Raw genomic sequence first — 27,999 nt, forward strand, 5'->3', positions numbered from 1 at the left:
AAAATGAACAAAACCTGTCATTCACAACAGAAACTGTACTCTCCTCCGCCATGTTGAAAGTTTAGGCCTCCTCCCATCTCGGAAACTCCGGTATCAATATGATCTCCAAGTTTCCCAGCCATAATTATGACTTGAGGGGTCATTCATGTGCTACTTCCAAGTGGGAAACTCATATTTACAATAATTCCGATAGCACGTGAAGGCAGAATAAAATATGAAGTCTTCTTAAAATGCAAGAAGTGCAGAAGTCTCGCTTGCCATAATGAAACAGCTTTTTGTAAAACAAGCAAAATGCAATACGTCTGCATAATGAAATGGTACTGACGAGCATTTAAAAACGTAAACTATTTGTATGTATTTTGATAAAAGGCATTAATAAACCACTATCTTGAACACGCACACAAAAACGAACTAACGAAACTCCCTATGAAAACTACAGTACCCGGCCTGCAAAACAAAGGCTTTCAAAGCCAAACCCATTTTATGCCAAAATTGTAAAATTCGCAATCTCATTGGTTTATACATATGCCAAACAATAAGGTACGCGAGCTGATTGGTCTGTAACAAGCGCAATATCCCGGATGTGAAGTGGCTTATATATATCAAACCGAAGGCGCGTAAGTCAGTTTGAAATTGGTCAGGAACTGCGTCTACGGCACGATCAACCGTCCGTCACATACGAAATGGTATGCTTTTTTTTTTTTTCTCGGTGCCGTGCTTGCTTTTCAACATATGTGGATTTTGGATAGATTTCTTACGGGTTAGCAGTATATGGAGTCATTTTGGCGTTTTTTTTTTTTTTTGCATATTATTGCCCGGCTATTTAGCGGTAGCACCTGTGCTAACTAGCGTCGTGTAAACATGAGGATAAACCAAGCGAATCCTTCATCAGTTCTGACTTGCATAGCCGTTGTTGTGTTATCTGGAGTGTTTAAACGTCTTCCACTTAAAACACGGTGAATGAATGTGGTTTTAATGGTTTCAGGCTGGAGGAAAAGCAGGAAAAGACTCCGGGAAGGCGAAAGCGAAGGCTGTTTCGCGCTCACAGAGGGCTGGACTGCAGGTTAGACTCGCCGCAATAAACAAAGACTCTTGATTCTGATGCCTGTCGTTTGAATTGACTTGAGATAAATCATTGATTATTCTAGCGTCACAATTTTATAAATATTATTATATATTTATTTTTACGAGAGTGACGTACTGTCAGCGAAGCCGCTTTGTTAGTTTTTTCTGTCTGTGATCACTGGTTGTAATTTCAGTTTCCAGTGGGTCGTATTCACAGACACCTGAAATCCAGGACTACAAGTCACGGGCGCGTCGGAGCCACTGCCGCAGTGTACAGCGCTGCTATTCTGGAGTATTTGACTGCTGAGGTGAGGCATTTCTTAACGAGATACTGCGTTAGCCAGAACGATCAACCATGTGTGGCTAACTTGTCTGCTTCTACGTCAAGGTACTTGAGTTGGCGGGAAACGCATCTAAAGACTTGAAGGTGAAGAGAATCACCCCACGCCACTTGCAGCTTGCCATCAGAGGTGATGAAGAGCTGGACTCCCTCATTAAGGCCACTATTGCTGGTGGAGGTAAGATTTGCTTCAGCTTCAAGTTTTTCAAATTGGTGTTTCTGCCTCTAAAATGTTACGTGACCCTTAACTTTGTTTTTGTTTTGTTTTTTAATAGGCGTTATTCCTCACATTCACAAGTCTCTTATTGGAAAGAAGGGACAACAGAAGACTGTGTAAACTGAACTTTGTATGTTAGCTGTCTTGGGGCATGGAAATGTTCAGATGTGTTTTGTTTGCCCTGTAGATTAGTAGAATTTTAAGACTTTATATTGTCCAGCTTTGCTTTTACTCATTTCTGGGTTATTTTTTTCAAACATGGCTTCAGAGAAGCTTTTTTTTTTTTGTTAATGTTTGGCTTGGTCTTCCTTGTACCCTTTTAATTTAACGTGGCATTTGGCATTTGTACTTGTGAAGTTTCACGGTTTTATTTCAATAAAGGTCAAAGTGCCATGTTGTGTGGTCTGGTGGAATTTGCTTAATTTCATTGTATTAAGTCAGTCTGTTTTTAAATATGTACTTTCCATGTATTAATGATTTTGCATATAGATAATCTTTCTCTTGGTGTACAAGTCTGTCTATACTGAATACAAATAACTGGCTAGGGTTATCAAGTCAAAAGTTCCCATGGAGAACCTGGAGATATTGTCATTTTGACATGGAAACTTTTACATAAAACTGAATGTAACAGTTTTGCTCTTTATATAGATAATATGTACCTGAAATCAAATCTGCCCAAGCAATCTGTAAAATTAAAAATATTTACCCTCCTAATCATGAACAACTGGAACTGTTATGGAGGTTCACCAGTCAAAGTGTGGTTGGAAACTTGTTACAAGTACCAAAAACTTCGGTTTATACACGGCATTATAAATTTGAAGTTAACCCCTAACACCAAAATCTTTTTTGCCTTTTGGAAGTGCGTTTTAAATGAAGGATAACTGAAACTTTACTAAAATGTGCTAAGCGTGTTCATGTACCAGAGAGTAAACTCTAGAGGGCAGTGTCATAATCACACGGCCACTTCTCATGAAAAGGAAAAATTATGTAGCAAACTTCGTCACATGTCAGTTATTACATATTTATCAAAATGTTGGGCCGTAAAATGGGTTTTAATGCTTAATCTATGAATTTAGTGTGCATGATCGGACTTGACGATGAGGGTCAGAAAGGATTTACAGCTTCATACTGTTCCACGTGACTTCTGAGTTTAAACAATGAACCGGAACAGAAATGCTTCATATTACCTTTCAAACCGGAAGTGAATAATAAACACTAGTGGTTCATCACGAATCTCAGCGCTCTTAAACATTATTAGTTCATTTTTATATAGTGTATTTAAGTGGAGAGAGACTTCTAAAAAAAAATACAAAAAGGTAAGCATCGTGGCGAACCAACAGCAAAGTGAAACTCTTATTTAGTGAGACATTGGATGTTTATCTCATAGTTTTAGCTGAAGCGCTCTGTGTTTACATAAAATACATTCAATTTGTGTGTGTTAAGATGTATGCGTATGTCCTCAGCTGGCTCCTCCACTGTCTGTCACGATGCCCGCTATACTGGAGAGACCAAAGCTGTCCAATGCGATGGCCAGAGCCCTGCACAAACACATCATGATGGAGAGAGAGAGGAAAAAACAAGGTGTGTGTGCAGTCGAAGCAAAGAATAAGTAAACAATCAGCATCCGTTTGAATAAAGTCGCTTTGTGCCAGGCAAGCTTTTATTTTATCTTAATTTGAACTGTTCAGAATGGCACACCAGAAGACTTAGAAGAGTAACCCGTACAGTCACAAGTTTAATTCAGTATTAATAATATACAAATTTTAAGTGCTCACAAAAACTTGCTAAGATTGTATATTCACTCTGGCAATTTTTAGAAGAGGAAGAAGTGGATAAAATGATGGAACAGAAAATGAAAGAAGAAGAGGAAAGGAAACGAACTAAAGAAATGGAGGAAAGAATGTCTTTGGAAGAGACCAAAGAGCAGGTGGGTAGAGTGCTTGATCTTCACTAACACGCAGTGGACATGCTTGAGGAAGTCAATTCAGAATTATGTAATTTGTTCGTTTTGTTAAAGAGTACGATTTTAAGCATTTTAGAAATTAATTTCCTCCAGAACTAGGAAAGTGTGTCTGATGTTGACAACTCCTAATGTGTTCCCATGCACTTAATTGTTCATGTTGTAATGTTTGCTTATCTTTCTGTTGTATGTTAGGTTCAAAAAATGGGGGGGAAATTGCAAGTTTTGCAAGAGGAGAAACATCAGCTCTTCTTGCAGCTTAAAAAAGTCCTTCATGAGGAGGAAAAGCGACGAAGAAAAGAGCAAAAGTAAGTGACATGAGGGCCAAAATGTAAAAAAAGAAATCGATTTTTGTTGGTCGTTTAGGTCTCTTTTTTTTTTTTTTTCATTGGACATTGTGTTTTTACTTAGTAAATGGGTCATTGACAAAACAGGTTGTAGCATTTTCTACCAATATGTATATATTATATATTTAGTGACTTAAATGTCATGTGAAAGTGTACACAACTAAAAAAAAAAAAAAAAAAAAAAGATTCACAAATATTTTTCAGGTAATTTTTTTCTTTTTTTCCACAAATATCAGGAAGTTTTCTCTGGATACCTCCATATGCCCTTAACAAAATGTGCCTTTCATAAAAATGTCAAAATGTTTAAGTTTTCACACACAGCCTTGAGGGTCTAAAGGGGTCCTCTCTGTGTTTTGTTTTGTTTTGTTTTTTTGTCACATGACAATAAAACCTACAATGCTACCTAGAGTGTCAATTATACCACCTGATTTTTATTTGGTGGACTAAAGTTTTTCAAATATTAATATTATTTTAAAACAAAATTGTTGTATTGCTTTATTTTTATTTTTTATTTTTTTTTTAAGAAATAATAAAATATATATTATTCTGCACTACAATACCAACATTCTTTCAGTCATTTCAGCATTTAATGAGACTTTTTTTTCTTCCTGTCACCGGATGGTTACACCCCATGACATTTTTTACTTAAAGCTGCAGAAAAAATATCAAAATGACTTTAAACTCAATAATTGAAAACATGTCATGAGAAGAAAAGGTGTATTTAAGTAATTGTGTGATTTTAATTTTTATGTATTTTTGAATAAGCTAATTGACCCAGGCAAAATATGAGCATCTCATCATTGACCCAAATATAATTACTACTCACATGAAATTGATTAGATATTGTCTACACTGGTTACACAAGTGTTTTTTAATAATAATCAATTGTATATGGAAAGTAATCTGTTGCTACTTATTACATCTCTCCTAACAGTCCTTTAATTATTAATTTGTTTATAGTGACATTACAACACTGCCTTCATCAAGTTATCAGTCCTCCTTACCTTTACATTCAGGACATCTGCTCAGCATACAAGGTGAGACTTTAAAGGTTGCAGAACCGTAATGATTCCGGACAATGATAGACTCTATTAATAAATTACTTTTTTAGTATGACTTGTGTATAATCTTATGCAGTCTTAAAATGTTCATGTTTTATGTGTTTTAAAGGCAGTCCAGTAAGTCACAGTAGAGCTGGTGCTCTTTTAGGGGACCGCAGTAAACAGTTGTTCCAGACACCTTTGATTTCTGTAAGTGAAAGTTGTACTCTGATGAATCTTGTGCAAATAGGAATACATGCAAAACAGTGTATTATAAGTAAATAGCTGAAATAAGTTTTACACAAATGGACTCAACTTTCCCCTGATTTTTGGAATGAACCATACAGATTCTGAAAGAAATGTTGATGGGTTGTCTTTGAAAGATTTTCGTTTGCATATTTGATATAGTGCCCCATCTAACATTGAATTTGTCAATGGGAATAAATTAACCTATAAAATAATGAATAATAAAAAAAGAAACACCATTTTTGACAGTAACCACATTATAGGATATACTTACCGAGAAAGTGTGGTGTTGTAGGGCCATCACTTCTCCCGCCAGCCAGGTTTTCCTCCTGGCCCCTCTGAGCATGGCCAGTTCTCAGGAAGTTCTGCGGTCCATGAGCCATATGCAGTCACCCAGGGCCAGCACCATTCTTCTTACGGACCTACTGTTACTGTGCCCATCAGCTTTGCAGGCACCACTCAGATCAGAGGTAACATTAAAACCCGATTGTTGGTATATTTGTACATTACTTGAGTGCATCAGTTAGGATATGTGTAAACTGAGTCTTTAAACACTCGTGTTGGATTGTATTTAGATGGAATTAGGTTATAAAGGGGTTATTGTATGTCAAACATTAGGTGTCTTTATTTTGATGGTTTGTGATGATTATCAGTGATCTGTGGAGTCCCTCTTGAAACAGGTAGTTTATTAACATAATATGTCTTTACAGTAAATAACCCATATGGGGCTTGCTCATCAGAATTAAGTTGAATTGACGCTTAAAGGGAATTTGACTTGGTGAGTTGCCTTCTAAGGTAACAATAATACTTAGTTTTCTTGTCTCTTTCTATGTAGGGGCATCACCATTCCAGAGCATGCCATTCTTGTCCCACCAGCCTCAGGGTTATGCAGTCCAGAGCCATTTCTCCTCCCAGCCAGGTGAGACGTCCTTTCAGCCATTTTCAGCGATTTTCATAACAGTCATTGCATTGATCTTGAAGTGACTCTTACAGGAACGTTTTTGCTTCACTATATCTCTGCCATATTGATGCTTAGATCATGTTCTGTTCATTTATGTGTCCATGGCAAAGTTACCCAATGAGTAAATTAACATGGTCTTGCTGATTATTCATTACTCATTTAATATTTACAGGATTCATACCTAGTGCAAGTATCTCCCTTCAGAAGCAGCTTGAACATGCAAATCAGCAGTCTGGCTTTACTGACTCAGTAAGTAATCTGAAGGACTTATTTGTTACTTACCGGAAAATTCTAAACACGCCCAAGTTTTCGGAAGAAATTTACAGACAGCGACTAAGTGACACTGTCAGAGTGTGATTTGGTGTAAAGGGACACCGCAAGACCCCCTATTGTTTATATGCATTTGAGTTATGCAGTTCTAAATTGTTGCAAATGGGTCTGAATGGGTTATCCTTGTTTTTTGCAATGTCTTTATAAGGCTTCTCTTAGACCCATGCATCCTCAGGCTTTACATGTGAGTGCAGCTGGTCTGCTGCCCAACCCATCCATGGCTGTCCAGATCTCTTCAGCAAAAGTGAGCTCACTAACCTGCACTGAGTCTTTAAATTAAATGATTAAATTAAAGGTCTTTAACACGGATGGGTTTGAATTAACTTATTCTCTTGATCCCAACTGTTTTAAGAATATTTAAAGCTGAAGTATGTGACTTTTTCAGAGTTAAAATACTTTCTTCTATCCCAACTTAATATGCAGAGACAACTACAAGTAAGCCATTCATAGGTTAATATTCTCGAAATTGTAAACACTAGCCCTCCGTCAAACTGCGTACTGACAAAATATGTACTGTATTTGATGGACACATTTCTCGGCCGGTAAAACGGTACATTGTTTAGGTATGCATGCAAGTAGTATGAATAGATTTCAGACATACATCATCTGGGAATGTGGGCATTGTGCCATGATCCAAATATATGACCTAATAACAACAATCGCAGAAATAATCACTTAAGCAACAAGGAACAACTTTCTTGGTATATACTGTATATCACTTACAGTTGAAGATAGCTGTCTGACTTGCGGTTTTTTTTATCCAAAATTTTTAACCTGATGTCTCAGCTCCAAAAAGGGTTTATGGGATCGTTAAGTGTCTAGTCGATCCGCACTTCAAAATCTAGCTCTAAATAGCAGGTCATCTACAGTTGAAGTCAGAAGTTTACATACACTTAGGCTGAAGTCATTAAAACTATTTTTTTTTAACCACTTCACAGATTTAATATTAGCAAACTATAGTTTTGCCAAGTCGTTTAGGACATCAACTTTGTGCATGACATGAGTAATTTTTCAAACAATTGTTTACAGACAGATTGTTTCACTTTTAATTGATTATATCACAATTCCAGTGGGTCAGAAGTTTACATACACTAAGTTAACTGTGCCTTTAAACAGCTTGGAAAATTCCAGAAAATTATGTCAAGCCTTTAGACAATTAGCCAATTAGTTTCTAATAGGAGGTGTACTGAATCAGAGGTGCACCTGTGGCTGTATTTTAAGACCTACCTTCAAACTCAGTGCCTCTTTGCTTGACATCATGTGAAAATCAAAAGAATTCAGCCAAGACCTCAGAAAAAATACTGTGGACCTCCACATGTCTGGTTCATTCTTGGGAGTAATTTCCAAACGCCTAAAGGTACCACGTTCATCTGTACAAACAATAGTACGCATGTATATACACCATGGGACCACGCAACCATCATACCGATCAGGAAGGAGATGCATTCTGTCTCCTAGAGATGAATGTAGTTTGGTGCAAAAAGTGCAAATCAATCCCAGAACAACAGCAAAGGACCTTGTGAAGATGCTGGTGGAAACAGGTAGACAAGTATCTATATCCACAGTAAAACGAGTCTTGTATCGACATAACCTTAAAGGCTGTTCTGCAAAGAAGAAGCCAGTGCTCCAAAACTGCCATAAAAAAGCCAGAATACAGTTTGCAAGTGCACATGGGGACAAAGATCTTTTCTTTTTTTTTTTTTTTTTTTTTTTTTTTATAAATTTGTATCCCCTTTTCTCCCAATTTGGAATGCCCAATTCCCACTACTTAGTAGGTCCTCGTTACTCACCTCAATCCGGAGTTGCCTCCGCTTCTGAGACCATCAATCCACGCATCTTATCACATGGCTCGTTGTGCATGACACTGCGGAGACTCCGCATGTGGAGGCTCATGCTACTCTCCGCGATCCACACACAACTTACCATGCGCCCCATTGAGAGTGAGAACCACCAATCGTGACCACGAGTAAGTTACTCCATGTGACTCTACCCTCCCTAGCAACCGGGCCAATTTGGTTGCTTGGGAGACCTGACTGGAGTCACTCAGCACACCCTGGATTCGAACTCGCGACTCCAGGGGTGGTAGTCAGCATCAATACTCACCGAGATACCCTGGCCCCCAGATCTTACCTTTTGGAGAAATTTCCTCTGGTCTGATGAAACAAAACTTTTTGGCCATAATGACCATCGTAATGTTTGGAGGAAAACAGGTGAGGCTTGCAAGCTGAAGAACACCATCCCAACCGTGAAGCATGGGGGTGGCAGCATCATGTTGTGGGGGTGCTTTGCTGCAGGAGGGACTGGTGCACTTCACAAAGTAGATGGCATCATGAGGATGGAAAATTATGTGAATATATTGAAGCAACATCTCAAGACATCAGCCATGAAGTTAAAGCTCATCGCAAATGGGTCTTCCATAGGGAAAATTACCCCAAGCATACCTCCAAAGTTGTGGCAAATTGGCATAGGGACAATAAAGTCAAGGTATTGGAGTGGCCATCACAAAGCCCTGACCTCATTCTGATAGAAAATTTGTGGGCAGAACTGAAAAAGCGTGTGCGAGCAAGGCGGCTTACAAACCTGACTCGGTTACACCAGTTCTGTCTGGAGGAATGGGCCAAAATTCCAGCAGCTTATTGTGAGAAGCTTGTGGAAGGCTACCCAAAATGTTTGACCCAAGTTAAACAATTTAAAGGCAATGCTACCAAATACTAACAAAGTGTATGTCAACTTCTGACCCACTGGGAATGTGATGAAAGAAATAAAAGTTGAAATAAATAATTATCTCTACTATTATTCTGACATTTCACATTCTTAAAATAAAGTAGTGATCCTAACTGACCTAAGACAGGGAATGTTTTCTACGATTAAATGTCAGGAATTGTGAAATGTATTTGGCTAAGGTGTATGTAAACTTCTGACTTCAGCTGTATATTGGCATACTATATAGTAGGGAAGTATGGATCTTCGGATGCAGCGTGTCTTTGTGGCGCTGTAAAAATTCCCATGTTTGTTTTGAGCGACCCGCTTAGACCTGCCCCAACAACGTTACTCAACCAATGGCGTAGGTCGGGGGTGGTACTATCTGACTGTTTCAACAACTGAAGACAAGGGGCGTATTTAGAAAGCTTTTTAAAAACAATGTTTATTTTTGCAATTTCGTTCGGCTGCACTAGTGTTGAAGAAATTACATATTTCAGCATTAAATAACTGTCAGTTGTTTTGACATTTCATTTACAAGCAACCTTGCTCTGTTTGCTACTGAGCCACCACAGTGCCTTACTGAAAAAAGTAAACATATTATGTGAAAGGACAAATTGTGAGCTCTTATACTTTGTGAAAACACAGACGCTGAGAGAAACAGCTCAGATTTTAATGCAAACTGATAGTGGCTTTCACAAAGGGATAGAATATTTTTAGCTAAAAAAGATTTTGATGGTAATGAAAATGAAGCACACCCTTTTATGTCATTGTTTTATTTCTGATCTGTCTAAAATCCCATTACTCCCTTTAGTTAATTTTCTATGCTGTCTTTGCATTATCCATTGTAACAATTAATTTCAACACACTTTTAATCCATATTATTACTAACCCTTGCTCTTTCAATAAGAAACATACTTGTTGGGTTAATTCACATGTATTGGTAGATTTTGAGAGGACATTTTTTTTAAGTGAGTCATATTGCAGATTTTTTTTTTCTTTATTCTGTCTCGGGCTCCATTCCAGAGTTCACCTCAGCCAGCATCTCGACACACCTTCCTCACTCACGCTCAGGCTGGGCAGAGATTCTACCACCATGGCAAACCACATTAACAACTAAAAGTATGATCACAAGGTGCCAGGTTACACAAAACTACTTGGATGTCATCTTAGAAGAGATCAGAAAACATTCTTTTAACATTTAAATGATAAATGTCCCATGCATCAAATATCTGTGGTTCATTAACGATAAAAATATTTTATACGATTCAATCTATAGGAGAGATTATCAAGTGCTTCTTTATGATGTTCTGTATCTAAAACAGTTTTATGTATTTTACGTTACTAAGCCACTACATAAAAATGCTGTTGCACACAGTTTGCTGATGTTTGTTTCGTGCTTTTGAGTACAATGCTCATTTATTTCAATTAAGGAAAAAAGGAGCAAAAACCTCAAATGGAATTGTGGATTGCAGCTATAGAATAAATAGTAGAATAAATGGAATTTCCCAGCAAGATCCTCAAGCTAACCAAACATGTTAGGTAGAATGTAACCCTCATTCCCCATTCACTTTCATTGCATCTTTTTCCATACAATGAAAGTAAATGGTGACTGAGGCTGTCATTCTGCTTAACATCTTTTGTGTTCTATGGAAAAAGTCATACTGATTTGGAACGTTAGGCTGAATAAATGACAGAATTTTCATTTTTGAGTGAACTATCCCATTAACAAGTACAGACTGTGTGTGTATTTTGCAGTTTAAAGTATTGTAATGCAGTTGAGCAACTTGTCTTACATTACTTGTCTGTATCCCAGCTGTTTTTATTTTCATTAAGAATACTCTCAAATAATTGTTAGTTGTCTTTAATGCAGTTTCTCTTGCCAGCAACCATGCCATTGTGGTTACATATATTACATCACCAATGACTACAAAGAGCCAAAAGCCATCACAAACTAAAACAAAGACAATTTATATGTGCTTTTTAAATAATGGGTTGTGTTTTCTTGCTAGAATACAAAGGTTTTGTTTTTTTCGCAGTCTTGCAACAAACAAAAACATAACATTACTCATACTATTGTCAAGTCAAGATGTGCATGACAGTCTTTAACAAACTTGTAATAATGGCCTGCATAAGACATAATTGATTTTTAAGGGGATGATTACCATTTTTTCCAAATTTCACCCAACCCTCAACCTTTAAATAAATAATACTGGCATATTCCCTTGTTTCTTTCAAACATACAGCAAACATTAAACAAACCACTATAGGCCATTTCAGGCCAAAACTTCAGTACAATGGCAGCAGAAGTTTGTGTTCTTACATTTTATCAAGAGATCTAAGACTTATGGCATCTTCCATTTCACAGCATAATCGGAAAGCAAATACTTGTGAAATTGTGGTAAAACGGTGATGTTGATTTCCCCTGTGTCATCAATCTGTTTAAATTCTTTTTATGTTGGAAGGGAGGGGTGATGGAAGGCTAAAAGTGCTAAAGCAGCGTTCCTGTATCCATCCATAGACACATGCTCATGTGATATTGTCACCTCTGTCTAAGGTTATTTTGCTTTAAATTACTGGAGGATAAAAGGGAAGGTAAGCTGAGATTTTGGTCCTGTAGTGAAGACACAAAACTGCAAACTATTATTCATGTCATGGCCTTTGTATCTGTCATTCACAGGAGAATCTGCCATTCACAGGAGAATCTGCACTCAAGCGTTTCCCTCCCCTTTACACTATAGTTGCTCATAAATAAAATTCAACATAAATGACCTCTTATAGCTATTTAGTATTGTGATTTAGAATAGTAAAGAATATACAATGGGCAGTTATCCTGATCTTTAAAAAAGTGAAACAAAAATGGTACACTGCAAATCAAAAAAGACCAAGTAATAATAAAAAAAAGATTACCATCCCAGTCATCCACCACTACAGTGGTTTTGCCCACAACATACTCTAATTTTTATACATTCCACTTGGTGTTGCTTTGTGTACCTTTTATTTTGTTTGGGACATATTATTAAATTTCCTTGTTTTTAACCCCAAGATGGGCTATAAAATACAGAGCGAGGAAGAGATAAGAGAATGAAAATAAGAAAAAAAGAATGAGGATAGGATTGCTGAGGTCTAATTCTCTCCTATCCAGGTCCAGTGCATCTTGTCAACCCCTGAGAGAAAGGAAATGGACAGATAGGAGTGAGAAAAAGAATGAGTGATTCAGTACAATGAGGCATGGAAATAGAAAAAGATGAATGGACAGAGTAAGAGAGGGGTATGTCATTATACACAACACACAAATAGGGAAACATGTACAGTACAAGCAAGCTGTTGAAAATATTTTTGACTGCCCAAAACAAGCGTTTAATTTAAATTTAGATGGAATGTCTGACAACTGAATGTCCTATCCAGTACTAAACAGAGTCTGAAATATTTATTCTTTCATTTTTAAAAGTCCAACCCAAACTCAGAAAAGGCCAAATATGCACAACAAGCCAGTTTAATGTCACTTTAAGAAAGTCTCCGTAACTTAAAAGGAACAGCAGATATATTATAGGTAATATAAACATAGAATTACATTACTGTTGTTTAGGGTTGCTTAATTCTTAAGAATGGTTGTAATGCTTCTTAAAATGCTATTTTACAATACAGCATGTTTGGTTATACATAGGACAAAAAAAAAAAAAAAAAAAATACTAGGCTGGTAGTGTAAAATACAAAATGTAATTCAACAGAAATTCTATTTACAACTCAGTCATTGCTTTTACATATCAGACACAGATCGACATATACAGAACACTGCAGGAGTACTACATCTTGGTGTTAGTCTAAAGTGCATATGCCAGTATGCAAACAGCAAAGTATTATATATTAAAGGAGATAACTTTGTAACTTTAAAACATTTTTATGTACATTATTAAACACCTTGGGTCGATTTTTGGACACCAATCACGTTTCGGCAAAAACAAATGCAATTTCAGTCCAGGCCTAAGCCGAACCACAACAGAATAATTATTTTGCATCCACGGCTTATGGTAGAGTAGTTTCATGTGTGCCAAACTTTTTTGATTCAATTGAATTTCCAGCATTTATTTTTTTCTGTGTCGTTTTGCAGCCGACTTGTTTCCCCTTTTCATTTGCTTTGGTGGTGGACTCAGATAATTAGGGTTCATTTGTTTCATTGTTTAAAGCCATGGTAAATATTTAAATTAGTGCTTTGCTGTAAGCACACTGGTGAGGCACAGTCGCTCCGGGCCTAGTTAGCAGGTGAGCATGCACACGCAGCAGTGAGAGCTCCATATACCTGCTGTTTTATTTAGCCATGGCTTTAATGGCTACTGCAGACTCTTCATTCATAGCGGACAGGACAGTAATCTGTAAAACACAAGTACAGAGAAACAAATATAAGAGTTGTGTTAAATTCAGATATTAAGGGGGGGATGATTTATGGCACTTACTAGGATTTCTTCACCAGCATCAAACTTGCCCTCTATCTCTTTACCCAGGTCTCCCTCTGGCATTTTCAGGTCTTCTCTGACCTCACCGCTGTCCTGGAGCAAAGACAGGTAGCCATCCTGTATGCCAATAAGCTGAGTAGTAATAAAGAGAAAACAAAAGTTTATTAAGCATTCATGAAACATAATGACTGACTTGTAGCATACAGAAAGCTACTAATATTTCATTCCACATACCTGGTAGTCCATTCTTTTGATGTTAGGGACATCCATATTGTGGGTTGAAGGACAGATATCCTCATACTTTTTGCCAGAGAAGATGTCAATGCCCACCATGTGAACCTTTGGGGTGGGGGGGAAGGAGGGAGTGAAGCGTGTTTACTGTACCGCTGTCTATTCAAAGTCAGTTCAGACCATTTTTCTGCATCATCCCTAGCATTGTGTTTAACATAATGGCTTCCCTTACACATGCACCTCATTCATAAAGACTAATATAGAGAGAGTTCTGGAAGTTCTTTATTGTGCAAAACAAACATGTAGTCATCCACATATACCCGATGTTGTTGGGCAATGAGCAGCACCAACACTACGACTGCTTAAAGCATCACAAACACTGCATCTGATTTAAACAGAAGTGTTCTTACAGAGTTATGTATCAGTTCCCTACAAAATACATGTTATTGGCTATAAAATAAATGTATACATTTGACAAATGTGCACCCTTGTTAAAAGTAAATTTTGTACACAAGTCCAGGAATTTTCTAACTTTTTGATACCAAGTACCCCCAAATATGATGATCCCCTTACGAGGAAACCCCCTTCCCTAAAATATGAAGGCAGCTATACACCGATCAGCCACAACATTAAAACCACCTGCCTAATATTGTGTAGGTCCCCCTCGTGCCGCCAAAACAGCGCCAACCCACATCTCAGAATAGCATTCTGATTTGATATTCTTCTCACCACAATTGTACAGAGCAGTTATCCGAGTTACCGTAGACTACGTCAGTTCGAACCAGTCTGGCCGTTCTCTGTTGACCTCCCTCATCAACAAGGCGTTTCCATCCGCAGAACTGCCTCTCACTGGATGTTTTTTGTTTTTGGCACCATTCAGAGTAAATTCTAGAGACTGTTGTGTGTGAAAATCCCAGGAGATCAGCAGTTACAGAAATACTCAGACCAGCCTGTATGGCACCAACAATCATTCATGCTATTATCTAATCAGACAATCGTGTGGCAGCAGTGCCTAAAATCATGCAGATTTGGGTCAGGAGCTTCAGTTAATGTTCACATCAACCATCAGAATGGGGGAAAAAATGTGATCTCAGTGATTTGGACCATGTCATGATCGTTGGTGCCAAATGGGCTGGTTAGAGTATTTCTGTAACTGCTGATCTCCTGGGATTTTCACACTCAACTGTCTCTAGATTTTACTCCGAATGGTGCCAAAAACATACAGTGAGTGGCAGTTCAGTGGACGGAAATGCCTTGTTGATGAGAGATGTCAACAGAGAATGGCCAGACTGGTGAGAAGAATAGCATCTCAGAAGATTTATACTCAGATTTATATGGTTTAAGAAGACTAGTAAGCATGATATTATAAAGACAACATGGTGTTTGCAAAATTAAATGATTGGCTTATATATTGTCATTGTACTAAAGCAAAAAGGAATAATGAAAATATGATATGCAAAATATTTACTTTTTTAGTTGACAGTGCATCTTTTTTTGCATCACTGTATAGGTCGGGGAGTTGAGAGAAGGGTTTGATCTGGATCAAATTAACCATGATTTTACTAAAGTACTATTGTAGTAACCATGTTTTTGGCAGGAAACCGTAGATTTGATACAATTAACAATGGTGTTAATACAGTAATATGGTGTTTATATAGTAACCATGTTTACTTTTTTTGGTTCCTATGATTTTACTACAAAATACCATAGTGATATTATGGTTACTGTAGTAAAACCATGGTAAATTGTTGTAAGGGAAGATTAGGCTTAGGGGTTGGTGTAGGGTGTCTATGGGACTCTTTAGAAACATGCTGCAGTGATGCCCCTATACTGTATTTAATAGGGGTGCAAATACATCTAACACTATTTGCATAGCCTCTGCCAATTATTATTGTTTTATGGTTTGCTGGCCTAAATGAAGGAGGTCTATGTTGACACCTGTCAGTGTGGATGCACAAACACAGGCATATTTGTTGGTGCATGATTAATTTATTCCTCAACCAATAGTCTCTGATAAATGGAAGAAAGAGAGAAAAGTATTCAGCTGGTAATGTGTTCAACACGGTAGCGCACGGCTCCACCAGCTTCTTCTATAAGACTGGAATTTTAATCTTAGTGTACATCATTTTAAACATTTTTCAAAAAATACTATCAATTGTGTGTACATGTGTGTATATGCAAACATTTTTAATTAGCAAGAATCTGAGTGCACCTGTAATGGTGACAGACCACAAATCACCAACCTTGGCGTGTCCGTGTTTGCCGGTTTTAGAAGTGGACATCTCCACAATCTTGCATGGTCGACCCTTTAGCACCACAAAACCATTCTTGCGCAGGGCAGAACACTGCATGGGATAGGTAGCGGAGGCACCAGCATCGCCTGTTGTGAAGTCCAAGTCAGCATCCGCCATGTCTTTTCTAAATATTGATGAGTACAGTGGTTAATATTAGTCAGCATAAGCCAACGCATGGAAGAAACGGCGATTCATCAGTTTGGAGGAGGTGCTAATGAAAAATGGCTGGGTACAACAGAAAAAGACCTGTCATGCAACAATATTCTTAAATTCGATCAGGCTTCCAAAAAACCTTGGATTATGCCAAAAAGTACACTGATTAGTCATATGTAATTGGATAAGGCATTTTCAAGTTTAACATTGTTTCAAGATATTAAAAACTTGCAAACCATTTAAAAACAGCAAACTGTGCTATAATTTATTGAGAGTAGTCTCATAGCTCAATGGGTTTGCAGAAGCAAGCTATATTAGGCAACAAGAACATGGCACCTGTTAACTGCACATCTGACATGCCCAACTGGTGTAAATGTGTAATTTCCCTTAAATAATAATAATGTGACACACAAAGTATCTTCATTAATCATTTGGATAATACACCATTTGAGTAACTTTACATTAAGTCAACAGTGCAATGGTGGTCTGCAAGTATTCACGTGGAAGGGCCCAAACGTCAAGTCATGCTATGCTACTAGATAAGCACCCAGTATCCCACGAGCACATATACAAAACCCTAAACACATTTTTTTTTTTTTTCTTTTTATACTTATTCACTTTTTAGAATGGTAACCTAATTTGAATAGCCCAATTACGGTGCTCTGTTTAGTCCAGGCAATTGCACATGAAGCACTGACCAAGCAACGTCATACCGTTATCACACACACTTGCGCGTGACACATCTTAAATGCCTTAAAGCGAATAAAAGTAGTGCGCTTTTGAATAATGCACGAGTTCGATCCTCTTTCATAAGGACACGCATGTCCTGCAGCCGCAGTGAGCTGGCTGATATCCGTGAGGCCTGCTGGATCCGCCGCTGCGCACTCATCGGCAAACCAAAGGCCCGCCGCCGCGCTAATAATGGCCGAGCGGGTGCCAAACAATGTTGCCTGCAAAAGCTCTGCATGACAGCGCGTGAACTAGAAGCAGACTAGCTACTTTAATACAGACACAAAGCCTGTGCACCTACCACGAGGCTTACTATGATGTCAGGCTGAGCTAATCCACGACGCGAGGTGCTCTTGCGTCTCGAGTTATGATCAAGTTTTGTGATCTTTGTCTCGTACCCCCATTTTAACTTGGCAAAGGAGAAAGAAACATGGATTTTCCCCATCAAATTCCGTTTAGTCTGTGCACCCAAGGAAAATATGTTGTCGTCATTCTGAATTACTCACGCGAAGCCTTGCGGTTCTTTCGCGAGATGCTACATCGAAGGCTTATTGTTTGCTTTTACACCTGTTCCGTCTTTATTTTATGTAATTGATAAAAATGTGAAATACATAGAGGTTTATCTGGATGGAGGAGGTTGTTCGCACGCGGGATTACGCCCGTTATTTGAATGATTTAATCAGCTACTTACCTAGTTTACAGCCTTTTTCCACGCTACACGCTTTCTGAGCAACCCAACCACTTTTAGTCCGACTGGATATCCTTTCTATCTCTCTCTCTCAGCTTCTGTCTGTCTAGTTGATATCAGCTGCGCGATGCTTCTGTTGTGCTTTCTCACTTAATTCAGTTATCTTGACACTGCTGTCATTACAGGCGTTTCGCTCTTGCCTTCCTCTTACAGTTTCAGCAGCACATTCAGATGGTTGACGAAGGCTGTTCCGCGGCCGGGGCCCAATGCGTGAATCGTAAACTCTTTTTCTTGCGCTCTCTCTCCCTGAATCAACCACACATACCATGAAACGAACCTCAGCAGCAGTTTCCTCACTGCGCATGCGCAGTCACCCTCGCTCTTTAAATTCTAGGGCGGGTAGGGGCCCAGTCCGGGAGCGCGCATAGTCTGCCTCGTGTCAGTGCGAATCGTATTTGTAATGTTTTTCTATGGCGTTAGATATGTGCCACAATTCTGCACGCGCAAAATTATATTTTGAGCGCACAAAAAATGTTATTTTGCATGCGCAAGATGATATTTTGAGTGCAAAAAAAATGTCTGCACACGCAAGATGATATTCTAAGCGCAAAAAAAAAAAAAATTCTGCATGCACAAGATGATATTTTGAGCACACAAAAAATGCTCTGTACGCGTAAGATGAAATTGATCGCACAAAAAGTTATTTTGCACACACAAGATGATATTTTGAGTGCCAAAAACATTCTGCACGCACAAGATGATATTTTGAGCACACAAAAAAAAAATTATCTGCACGCGCAAGATGATATTCTGAGTGCACAAAAAGTTATTTTGCATGCGCTTGAACTCAGTTTTGTAAAGCAATGTATCTTTTTGCAAAGATCAATTAATTTTGAGCAAACGAAAATAAATTTAGCACTTGAATAAAGTTTATTTGAATGTGAATTTGCTCAGAATTCTTACATTTTCCTTTCTCCTCCTACCCACTCTGCGTGCAAAATACCTTTCTGCATGCTCAAAATATTATCTTGTGCATGCAGAACATTTTTTGTGCACTCAAAATATTATTTTGTGCGCGCAGAATTGTGGCACAAGTTTAAGTCCATATTATTCTAAATAAATAAAACACAAAAATGTATTAATATTTACATGTCTTTTGTTTACTAAATAATTCAAATGTCTCTGCGCGTGACGTTTGCTGTTATTGCACTCATTCATTCTGCAAAAAGCCCTTTGTTGGCTCACATGCGTAAGGATAGGCATAGTGGGATTCTTCATAGCGTTACGCACATTTAACTATCACCACAGTATATGCAACATGCATTTCAAAGGGGCGATTATGAGAAGCGAATGGAGTTATACACTGAATGTTTTGTAAAATCCGATATTACATAGAAATAAAAGCCAGCGCATTGCGTTGACATATATTATTTAACACTGTTGGATTTAGGGTTTCACAGTTTTCACAAATGTATCGTATTTACAGACAAACAAATAAATAATACGATTGACCAATAAATGTATAATGTGAGAGAAGAATATGACCAAATGCACGGGCTCCCAGTCTTGGCAACTTGTGTAGTCGTTTGGATAAATATAGTCGAGTGAAACTTGAATCTAGTGACCTACGTGTAAGGGCTCGCGAGAGGCAATAGGGGTAAAAAGGGGGCAACAACCAGGCAAATTTATATATTCAACTAATATATCCGTTCAAATCAATTAGAGATTTGGTATAACCGTCTCGGTCTGCTTTTTATTGCTGACAATAACGGCTAATTGAGTTGGCATTTCCCCTATAAAGAAACGGGTGCACTCGTCTCTGTTGTATTGCATGTCACCCTTGCGAAATACATATCCATTTTTAAAAGAGGCGTCTAGAAATACCGAATTAATATCATAATTATTTGCAAAACATTTAGTCTCAGTAACGTCATCAATCAGACTACATGTTTAGTATGAATAGGAGTTGTTTCCCCGCGTACAGCACGACGTAATTCAAAATGATATATTTTGATGATTATATATATATATTCACGATATCCCAAAAGTCGTTGTAAAAATATGAAGAAAATTGTTTTTCGCGCGAGACATACGCACTGAATCCCAATTGATTACGCGAGGGTGGAGAAAGGACTCACGGATTGGACGCTTGAACACCAATTAAATCGAGGCTGAGTCGATCCTTCCTGACAGGGAATCGGGATAAAAAGTTTGAGGTGGCCGCTCAAGGAAAAGTTTGGTTAGTCGGAGGGAGGGGGTTAAATCCAGAGAAGATGAGCGACACAGAGGCACAAAGCGTAGCACCGTCTGAGCAACCACAACCACAACCCGAGAGAAAAATCATCGGTAGGGATTCATTAACTTATTTATTTAGGACACCATTTCAAACTGTGACGACAAACAAGTAATGTAAATGCAACGAGATACTGATAAATAAACTGTTAAATGATGGCGTCTCACTCTCAGGTCGTTTTCATGTATCGACTAATGTTTTTTTTAACTATCGTTTTCAGTCAGTATCGTTTTCACATAATAGTTTCATTTTCAAGCCTAATGAAATATAGGTCAGTTCAGTGTCTTCCACGTTTATCAGTAAATACCCTCAATAACACGGCGATAAAGTGTTTTAAGTACCACGTTTGTAACATTTCACTTCATTGGGTGATTTACTTGTCCAATTATTATTTTTGTTTTTTTTATTTATTTATTTATTTTTTTAATTCGGCGGGCAATACTGAGTTTCTATAGGCTATTCTATCAGTCTGTTGTTGGGATTTATTAATCTCTAACTACATATTTTTAAAGAGAAAATGGTGTAGCCCGTCTGGTAGGATCTGAAGCTTTGAATGAGTGTTCATATTTAAATAGGCCAGATTTTTTTTGGATATTTACTCAGTGAAAGTGCGTTCAACATGACCCACATTTCTGCGCCCCGTCACCACGTGCTTTGGGTGGGAGGGATTTCACTGCAGGTGCGCTGCATGTCGTTAGGTAAAAGCTTTACATTGTCAACCATCTGTAATTTAGTTATCCACTTTTTCTCATAGAGTGCATGAAAAAAAAAAAAAAAACCATTACATCAGGCAAAAGCACAACTTTTTTTGTCGTCTCCCTTGGTTTATTCGATAAATTTATTATAATATGCACTATAGAGTCCTGTTTGTCCTAGGTGGAGAACGGTTTCAAAGTTTAAGGTTAATAATTCACACGCAGGGCAGATACTGTTTGTTTGGACTGATGTTCTATTATGGTTATCTGTTACAGCGACAGGGGTGCAAGGAACCGTGAAATGGTTTAATGTGCGCAACGGATATGGCTTTATCAATAGGTATGTTCATTATTGTCTCGCCAATCAAACTAGAATCTCTCTCTCTCTCTCTCTCTCTCTCTCTCTCTCACCATTGTATCATTTAATGCCACCGACAATGGCAGTTAAAGGGTTAGTTCACCCCAAAATGAAAATTCTCTCTCACCCTCATGCCATCCCAGATTTCTTCTGCTGAACACAAACTATCAATTTTTAGAAGAATATTTCAGCCCTGTAGGTCCTCACAATGCAAGTGAAGGGCTACCAACATTTTGAAGGTTCAAAAATCACAAAGGAAGCATAAAGTAATCCAGTGGTTAACTCTAGATTTTCAGAAGTGACAGTGTGGCTGAGAAACGGATCAATATTCAAGTCCTTTTTACTAACAATCGCTATTTTCACGTTTACATTCTTTCTTTTTTTTTTTTTTTTTTTTTTTTGCCGATTCACATTGTGCATATCACCACCTACTGGGCAGGGAGGAAAATTGATAGGAAAAAAAGGACCTAATGATTGATCTGTTTCTCACCCACAAGTATCATTTAGCTTCTGAAGACATAGATTTAACCACTGAAGTCTTATGTATTTTTGTTATGCTCAATTTATGTGCATTTTGGAACGTCAACATTTTGGTACCTATTCACTTGCATTGTGAGGACCTACAGAAAGACAGTCACACACATGGGACGGCATGAGGGTGAGTAAATTATGAGAATTTGTATTTTTGGGTGAACTATTCCCTTTAAGGCTTCTAGATAAGTTAAAAAAACATTTAATTGTAACCCTTGCTCTTAAATTGTTCCACAGAAATGACACCAAAGAAGATGTGTTTGTTCATCAGGTAATCCATTTCTCTGGAATACCAAATTTGTGCAGAAATTTAGATATGGAATTGGTTAATTTGTTGTATCGATAGCCATGCAAATTATACTTGAACAGTCATATATTTTTAACCTATTAATGCATTTATAAATTCATTGAACAATTTCAAATAATTTTCACACTGAAAAGGGAGTGCCAATGGTATATCCTCAGAATAACTCCGCTTTGGCTCAGATGTTAAAGGAATAGTTCACCCAAAAATGATAATTCTCTCATTTGCTCGTGCTTATGCCGTCTCAACACAAAGATATTTTAATGGAATATGATGTTTATATTATACAATGCAGGCCAATTGGTTTCAATTTTAGCGCTCTAAATCTTTTGTGCTCTAAAAAGGACATGATTGCAGTAGAAAGGTAAACCATATGACTAGAGTAGTTTAATCCATGTCTTCTGAAGCAATATGATTGGTTTTTGGTGAGAAACGGACCAAAATCTAATTCCGTTTTTACTATAAATCTTGACGTTTGCAGTCTCCTTGGTGTAATCATAAGAGAAGCTTGATTACACTGTACATGCTCCACAGGAGTCAGATGAATTACCTTTATGCTGCCTTTTTGTTTCCTTTTTGGAGCTTGAATTTTGGAGCCTCCATTGTCTTGAATGTTATGGATATAAACCCATCAAATCCCCATCAAAATATCTTCATTTGTGTTCTGCAGAAGAAAGTCAAACAAGTTTGAGACTTCATAAGGGTAAGTTATGAGAATTACCATTTTTGGGTGAATTCTTCCTTTTAAATGCACCTTATAAACATTACATTCTTGCCAAGGAAGCCAAAATTACAATGCAGTATTGAAAAGATACTAGAGTCCTAGTCTTTATTTTAAATATCAGGGAATAGCTCCTAGAAAGTATCAACATTTGTGTAGCTTGGAGAACTTTACCAATACATCGCGACTGGAAAATGCACATTAAGGATATTTTATTCCCCCCCCCCCCCCCCCCCCTTTTTTTTTTTTTTTTTGTAGACGGCAATAAAAAAGAATAACCCAAGAAAGTTCCTGAGAAGTGTGGGGGATGGCGAGGTTGTGGAGTTTGATGTTGTTGAAGCAGCTAAGGTAAGCAGTATCTGATGAATCTAAGTGTTGACGAATGTTATGCGTTGTATAACTTTTCTTTGGAAACTTGCATGTGCTCCAGGGCTCTGAGGCAGCCAACGTGACCGGTCCGGGTGGAGTACCTGTCAAAGGCAGCCGGTTTGCCCCCAATAAACGCAGATTCCGTAGGCGCTTTTATCCACGGGATGCACGTCCTGATCAGGGAGAGGCAAAAGCTGGTCCCACATCTGAGGGAGAGGGCAACGAAGAGAAAGGAGCACCTCAGCCACGCCCTCGGCGCCAGCGTCCACGTAGGAGACCTACTGCTCCACAAGGCGAGGTGAAGAATTAGATTTTCTGTTGGCTTCATAAATGTGAATTTGACAATGATCTTGAGAGATTTTAACTATTGCTGGCACTTTTCACATATGGGTACATTTTAGTGTCCCCCAGTACTTTTCTGTATCCACTTAATTTTATGATTTGTTTTGGCCTGTCCAACCTCTGAGGTCTGACTTTCTCGACTCTGTCCAACAGGTAAAATAATACAGTGTCATAATTTGGACAATCTGGTTAATTGATTTTACATTCATTGATTTTACATTCGTATAACCATATTGGAGGCAGTGGTGGCTCAGTGGTTAAGGCTCTGGGTTACTAATCAGAAGGTCAGGGGTTCAAGCCCCAGCACTGCCAAGATGCCACTGTTTGGCCCTTGAGCAAGGCCCTTGACCCTTTCTGCTCCAGGGGTGCCATTTCATGGATGACCCTGCACTCTGACCGCAACTTAGCTGGGATATGTGGAGAAAATTTTCGCTGCAAATGTGTGATAAATATAATTACTAAAAAAAAAATTAGATTATTGAATGCAGTCAACACTACAATGTATAAAAAAAAAAAAAAAAAATTATTTCTTGGGTCTCACAATTTGTGTTTTATTTATTTATTTATTTTTTTTATAGATGTCCCACGGTTTGCAAATTTTTTTTTCCTTAAAAACATTGCTTAAAATTGTGAGGTTTTTATTTATTTTTTATTTTTTACACATTGTAGTGTTGACTGCATTCAATACGGTTACTTAAGCTATTGTAATAAGAAAATAAGGATCAAGCAAGTATTTATGGGAAATGATAGTTCATCAATAAATCAACATTTGGTCCCAAACTAGCTAGCCTCTAATAAGAGAGCTTAATTTAGACTAAATTTGCAACCCTGTTACCCAACTTCATATAAAATTTAATAGAAAATAAAAATGCTCATTTAGTATGACCTCCTGATGTTGACAATCAACCTTACCTGAAGGTTAGGCACCTGCTTACACTGAGCATTTGTTTGAAAAAATTGCCTTAATTTTTAGAAGTTTTAGGCCTTATTTTGCACCCTATAGGTGGAAAGTGTCTGTAGACTTGAATGCTACAAAAATCCACTGACTGACTAGAGTTTGTCTCTGCTGTAGGGAGAATCAGAAGAAAAGAACGAGGCAGTAGATGATGACCAGCAGAGGCCGCCACAACCACGCAGGTTCAGACCTCGATATCGAAGGTTAGTGTCACCACCTACAGACCTGACCATAGCTGACAGTTTTGTTTTGTGGTGTTGTGAATCAATATTTAACAAACACAAGTCTTCCTTGGGATGTCCAGGCCATTCCGTCCTCGTCCGCCTCCTGGAGAGGCTCAACAGACAGGCCCTGGTGAAGAGCAAGAGTCACCACCTAAAGAGGGCCAGACCAATGGGGAGCAGGCTGAAGGTCAGCCCCGGAAACCCCGAAGACAGTTCAGTCGCCGCAGACAGAGAAAATCTGAATCTGGTGCCTCTAAAGTATGCCATATTCTGATTCTAAAATACTGAAGTGAAGTTGTTGAACTTGAAACCTTTAGCTTTGTCCTTTTACTACTTGACTTTTTAAGCGATATTAACATTAGTTGCCACGGTTTCTGTTTAGTGGGAAATGCAGAGATTTCTTAATGGCAAACAAAATCATTTTCTTAGTATTTTTGTCTTTTTCAGTAAAAATATCTAAAAGTTAAAACGAGATTTACTTAAAGCAAAATGACAAGATGTGTTCAGAAAAATCTATCAACATTTAATGAGGTTTATGCCTAATTTGGCATTGGGGAAAGAAAAAAGTTCTTCCCTTTTTTGAAGTTTTTTTTTATTTTATTTTTATTTCATTTCTTAGCCCATTGGCAAAATAACCTCCCTGAATGTCGATAAATGTATAAAATCTTAATAGCTCATTTGCTTAATTTGGGTAAAAATTAAATCGCCTATGAAATAATTTCTGCCTCATTAATTAGGATGGAGATGAACCTGAAAAAGTGGAGTCCCCGGCTCAGGCCTCTAAACCTGCTGGTGTCAAATCCTCTTCTGAAACTTCCCCGAAACAGTCCCCTAAAAAATCTGAGGTGAGGGCCATTTATTTTGTTATAATTGGGCTGAGCGATATGAAAAATCTATATTGTGGTTTCCATGTAAACTGTCAGTCAATGGAGATTTTGCTGTATCATGGATATCGCGATATCCAAGTATTGATGTGTGCTGCGTGGACGTATCTATTAGTGGGCAGGGCTTCACGTGAGACTGAGGGGCAAATTCCAATCGAAAGTGATCATCCCCTCTTGATGTGGGCTCTCTGAAGGGAGAATGGCATTATGTATGAATGTACCCTTTGTTAATGGTGTTGTGGAAGGAGAACATTTTGTTTGGAACAACCCTTCAAGTTGGAACGTCCCCTTCTCGCAGTGCCCTTCAAGGGTGCAAAAAAGCTGTTTGGAAAACACCCTGAGAGAAGTGAAGAATCATTTGAAAAGGCATCTAAAAAAAACTGACACGAGCTTAATGTAATCTACAAACTGCAGTGCGAGGATAATCGCTTGTGGTAGGACATGCAATCTGTTTACCACCTCAAAATGAGTCCATTTACATGCACGCCAATATGCTGATTACTCCCTAAAATCGGCTCATTTAAAAAATCTGACAAGGCAAGAAATCGGCATATACATGACATTTGAAATAATGCTGTTATTCTTTACTGTTGACATCATACCGTGAAGAGGCATGCGCTCAACACGTGCACACATTATCCAAAAAAAAATAGGAATTACAAAATGTTTATAAACAAATGTTTTCTTTATCTTTACTCGCTGAGCAAATATTTTTTTTCCTTTTTTTTTTTTTTTTTAGGAACACTATGGTCCAAATAAAGTGCCTGGTCTTCTGTTGTTGTAGCCTATCCGCCTCATGGTTCAATGTATCGTGCTTTCTGCTCGCTACAATTGTACAGAATGGTTATCTGAGTTACCGTAGTCTTTCAGTCAGCTCGTACAAGTCTGGCCATTCTCCATTGACATATCTCATCAACAAGGCATTTCTGTCCACAGAACTGCCGCTCACTGGATGTTTTTTTTTTTTTGGCACCATTCTAGTAAACTAGAGACTGTTGTGTGTGTGTGAATCCCAGGAGATCAGCAGTTACAGAAATACTCAAACCAGCCCGTCTGGCACAAACGATCATGCCACATTCAAAATCACTGATCAAATTTTTTCCCCCATTCTGATGTGAACATTAACTGAAGCTCCTGACCTGTATCTGCATGATTTTATGCATTGTACTGCTTCCACACGATTGGCTGATATCGCATGAATAAGTAGGTGTACAGGTGTTCCTAATAAAGTGCTCAGTAAGTGTAGTTATCGTGATATAAGGTTTTTGTCATACTGCCCACCCCTAGTCATAATATTGGCAGTATACAGTTTCTTTAGCTAAGCTTGAGCTCACTTAAACGTTGGCCAGCACTTTAATGCTTGCCAATAGTCATGTATGTGGTGTTATTGTGACTTTATGATGGGTAATGCTGTCTTTCCCCTGATAAGTGATCCCACCTGTACTAACAACTGTTCCTCTCTGTAGACGCCTGCCCCCACAGCTGCCAAGTCTGCAGAATGATTTCTGTGACCTGGATGGAATCATGTGACCCTGGCAAGAGGTGGGACTTCCTGAGCTAAACTGGTGCTGTGTTGTGCATGTGGTATAGAGTTTCGGCCATCAAACTACAACTGCTGCTAAAATGCATCATATGTTGTCAGCTGACCCTGAGCCAAATTAAGCAGCAGCCACTCTGTATTCAAATCTTTGTCCAACTCTGGTTTTAAGTTGTCGTTAAAGTGAAATTCTAAACTCATTTGTTTTTAATGGCATCTAAGCATTAATTTAATTCAGTTTTCATTTAATCAAACTGATGCTGATTTCAGTCTATTCTTAGATTGCACTGTTGTAGATGTGAATTTGAATGAAATGTGATGTTTTCTTTTCAGATGAATGACAAATTGGTCCAGTTTGTCTGGTGAATGTTTTAATGTAACTGTTGCATTCTTGTCCTCTCTCACTGTCTTGCATTTCTGTCTCTTCCTTTCACACTTTTGCTGTTCCTGTGTTGCTGCATAGGTTCCCGGGTGGGTTAGTTTGGGGGGTAAGACCTCGCCTATCTCATCAAACATTCAACCAATGTGCACACAACTTGCCTCTCGCTTCTACATCCTGTCCCTCCCCCAACCTGATCCATCCCTTGTGGTCTGGACCCTTCGGCTGTCAGAGGAGAGAAAGAGAGTGAGAGGGATGGAGTGGAAGGGAGGGTTGGGTTGATGCATGTTTAGACATTTAAAAATGACAACAACAAAAAAAGCAAAATAATGAGAGACCTGCTCCAAAAGCCCATTATTTTTGCAATGTTTCCCCTTTATGGTTTTGTTCTGTACTATGGGCAGTGAGCAGAAGAGAAAACATGACCAGTTTGGCTACTTTTAAGTTCATCGATGAGAGAGGAAATTCCATTCAGTGTAGTGAGTGGTGCACAAGCTCTTCTCTCATAACTAGATAAAAGGGTAAAAATACATCCAATTGAAAAACAAACTGGTTTAAAGTAGTCCCTTTTTTGTTTTCTGTTTTGTATGTAAATTTCTTTTGTGGGGATTATGTGCAATGCCAGTAATGTGAGTAAATAAAGTATTTGCAA

The 27,999-nt window shown here is 38.2% G+C and overlaps 4 protein-coding genes across 6 annotated transcripts; 3 read left to right on the forward strand and 1 right to left on the reverse strand.

Moving 5' to 3' along the window:
• Positions 1-614: 614 nt before the first annotated feature.
• On the forward strand, positions 615-2,035 carry LOC127412572 (histone H2A.Z). The gene is made up of 5 exons (XM_051649033.1): positions 615-686; positions 986-1,063; positions 1,260-1,373; positions 1,454-1,583; positions 1,681-2,035. Exons 1-5 carry the CDS (start codon positions 684-686, stop codon positions 1,740-1,742), a joined length of 387 nt encoding a protein of 128 aa, XP_051504993.1. The 5' UTR covers positions 615-683; the 3' UTR covers positions 1,743-2,035.
• A 769-nt stretch (positions 2,036-2,804) lies between these two features.
• On the forward strand, positions 2,805-10,584 carry LOC127412477 (G protein pathway suppressor 2-like). Of its 2 annotated transcripts, none has more exons than XM_051648872.1 (11): positions 2,805-2,938; positions 3,086-3,203; positions 3,440-3,549; positions 3,778-3,890; positions 4,890-4,966; positions 5,100-5,179; positions 5,511-5,685; positions 6,051-6,134; positions 6,349-6,425; positions 6,655-6,750; positions 10,233-10,584. In XM_051648872.1, the coding sequence occupies exons 2-11, from the start codon at positions 3,110-3,112 to the stop codon at positions 10,317-10,319; spliced, it is 993 nt and encodes a 330-aa protein (XP_051504832.1). In that variant the 5' UTR covers positions 2,805-2,938; positions 3,086-3,109; the 3' UTR covers positions 10,320-10,584. The 2 variants fall into 2 exon arrangements, with proteins under 2 accessions (XP_051504832.1, XP_051504842.1); XM_051648882.1 differs by having other exon boundaries at positions 6,682-6,750.
• Positions 10,585-11,054: 470 nt separating this feature from the next.
• Positions 11,055-18,086, reverse strand: LOC127412546 (eukaryotic translation initiation factor 5A-1-like). Of its 2 annotated transcripts, XM_051649008.1 has the most exons (6): positions 17,759-18,086; positions 16,135-16,309; positions 13,895-13,999; positions 13,661-13,792; positions 13,507-13,577; positions 11,055-12,373 (listed from the first exon to the last, which is right to left on the reverse strand). In XM_051649008.1, the coding sequence occupies exons 2-5, from the start codon at positions 16,300-16,302 to the stop codon at positions 13,515-13,517; spliced, it is 468 nt and encodes a 155-aa protein (XP_051504968.1). In that variant the 5' UTR covers positions 16,303-16,309; positions 17,759-18,086; the 3' UTR covers positions 11,055-12,373; positions 13,507-13,514. The 2 variants fall into 2 exon arrangements, with proteins under 2 accessions (XP_051504968.1, XP_051504965.1); XM_051649005.1 differs by lacking the exon at positions 11,055-12,373 and having other exon boundaries at positions 12,532-13,577.
• A 1,856-nt stretch (positions 18,087-19,942) lies between these two features.
• On the forward strand, positions 19,943-27,998 carry LOC127412485 (Y-box-binding protein 2-A-like). The gene is made up of 10 exons (XM_051648889.1): positions 19,943-20,101; positions 21,020-21,083; positions 21,870-21,903; positions 22,916-23,005; positions 23,088-23,324; positions 24,441-24,526; positions 24,628-24,805; positions 25,285-25,392; positions 26,898-26,973; positions 27,432-27,998. Exons 1-9 carry the CDS (start codon positions 20,029-20,031, stop codon positions 26,931-26,933), a joined length of 906 nt encoding a protein of 301 aa, XP_051504849.1. The 5' UTR covers positions 19,943-20,028; the 3' UTR covers positions 26,934-26,973; positions 27,432-27,998.
• The last annotated feature ends 1 nt before the right edge of the window (position 27,999 follows it).

This window comes from Myxocyprinus asiaticus, chromosome 2, assembly GCF_019703515.2.
Source record: "Myxocyprinus asiaticus isolate MX2 ecotype Aquarium Trade chromosome 2, UBuf_Myxa_2, whole genome shotgun sequence".
NCBI lineage: Eukaryota > Metazoa > Chordata > Actinopteri > Cypriniformes > Catostomidae > Myxocyprinus > Myxocyprinus asiaticus.

What these genes read in the sequence shown, in the direction of transcription:
- LOC127412572 (XM_051649033.1), top strand. An exon ending in CACAGAGGGCTGGACTGCAG is followed by an intron (nt 1,064 to 1,259) that starts GTTAGACTCGCC and finishes TTGTAATTTCAG; the next exon opens with TTTCCAGTGGGTCGTATTCA. An exon ending in TGGAGTATTTGACTGCTGAG is followed by an intron (nt 1,374 to 1,453) that starts GTGAGGCATTTC and finishes TTCTACGTCAAG; the next exon opens with GTACTTGAGTTGGCGGGAAA.
- LOC127412477 (XM_051648872.1), top strand. Translation starts at nt 3,110, where the DNA reads ATGCCCGCTATACTGGAGAGACCAAAGCTGTCCAATGCGATGGCCAGA. An exon ending in TGGAAGAGACCAAAGAGCAG is followed by an intron (nt 3,550 to 3,777) that starts GTGGGTAGAGTG and finishes GTTGTATGTTAG; the next exon opens with GTTCAAAAAATGGGGGGGAA. An exon ending in CCATTTCTCCTCCCAGCCAG is followed by an intron (nt 6,135 to 6,348) that starts GTGAGACGTCCT and finishes TAATATTTACAG; the next exon opens with GATTCATACCTAGTGCAAGT.
- LOC127412546 (XM_051649008.1), bottom strand. Translation starts at nt 16,302, where the DNA reads ATGGCGGATGCTGACTTGGACTTCACAACAGGCGATGCTGGTGCCTCC. An exon ending in GCAAACACGGACACGCCAAG is followed by an intron (nt 14,000 to 16,134) that starts GTTGGTGATTTG and finishes CCCACCCCAAAG; the next exon opens with GTTCACATGGTGGGCATTGA. An exon ending in TCAAAAGAATGGACTACCAG is followed by an intron (nt 13,793 to 13,894) that starts GTATGTGGAATG and finishes ATTACTACTCAG; the next exon opens with CTTATTGGCATACAGGATGG.
- LOC127412485 (XM_051648889.1), top strand. Translation starts at nt 20,029, where the DNA reads ATGAGCGACACAGAGGCACAAAGCGTAGCACCGTCTGAGCAACCACAA. An exon ending in ACCCGAGAGAAAAATCATCG is followed by an intron (nt 20,102 to 21,019) that starts GTAGGGATTCAT and finishes TATCTGTTACAG; the next exon opens with CGACAGGGGTGCAAGGAACC. An exon ending in ATGTTGTTGAAGCAGCTAAG is followed by an intron (nt 23,006 to 23,087) that starts GTAAGCAGTATC and finishes CATGTGCTCCAG; the next exon opens with GGCTCTGAGGCAGCCAACGT.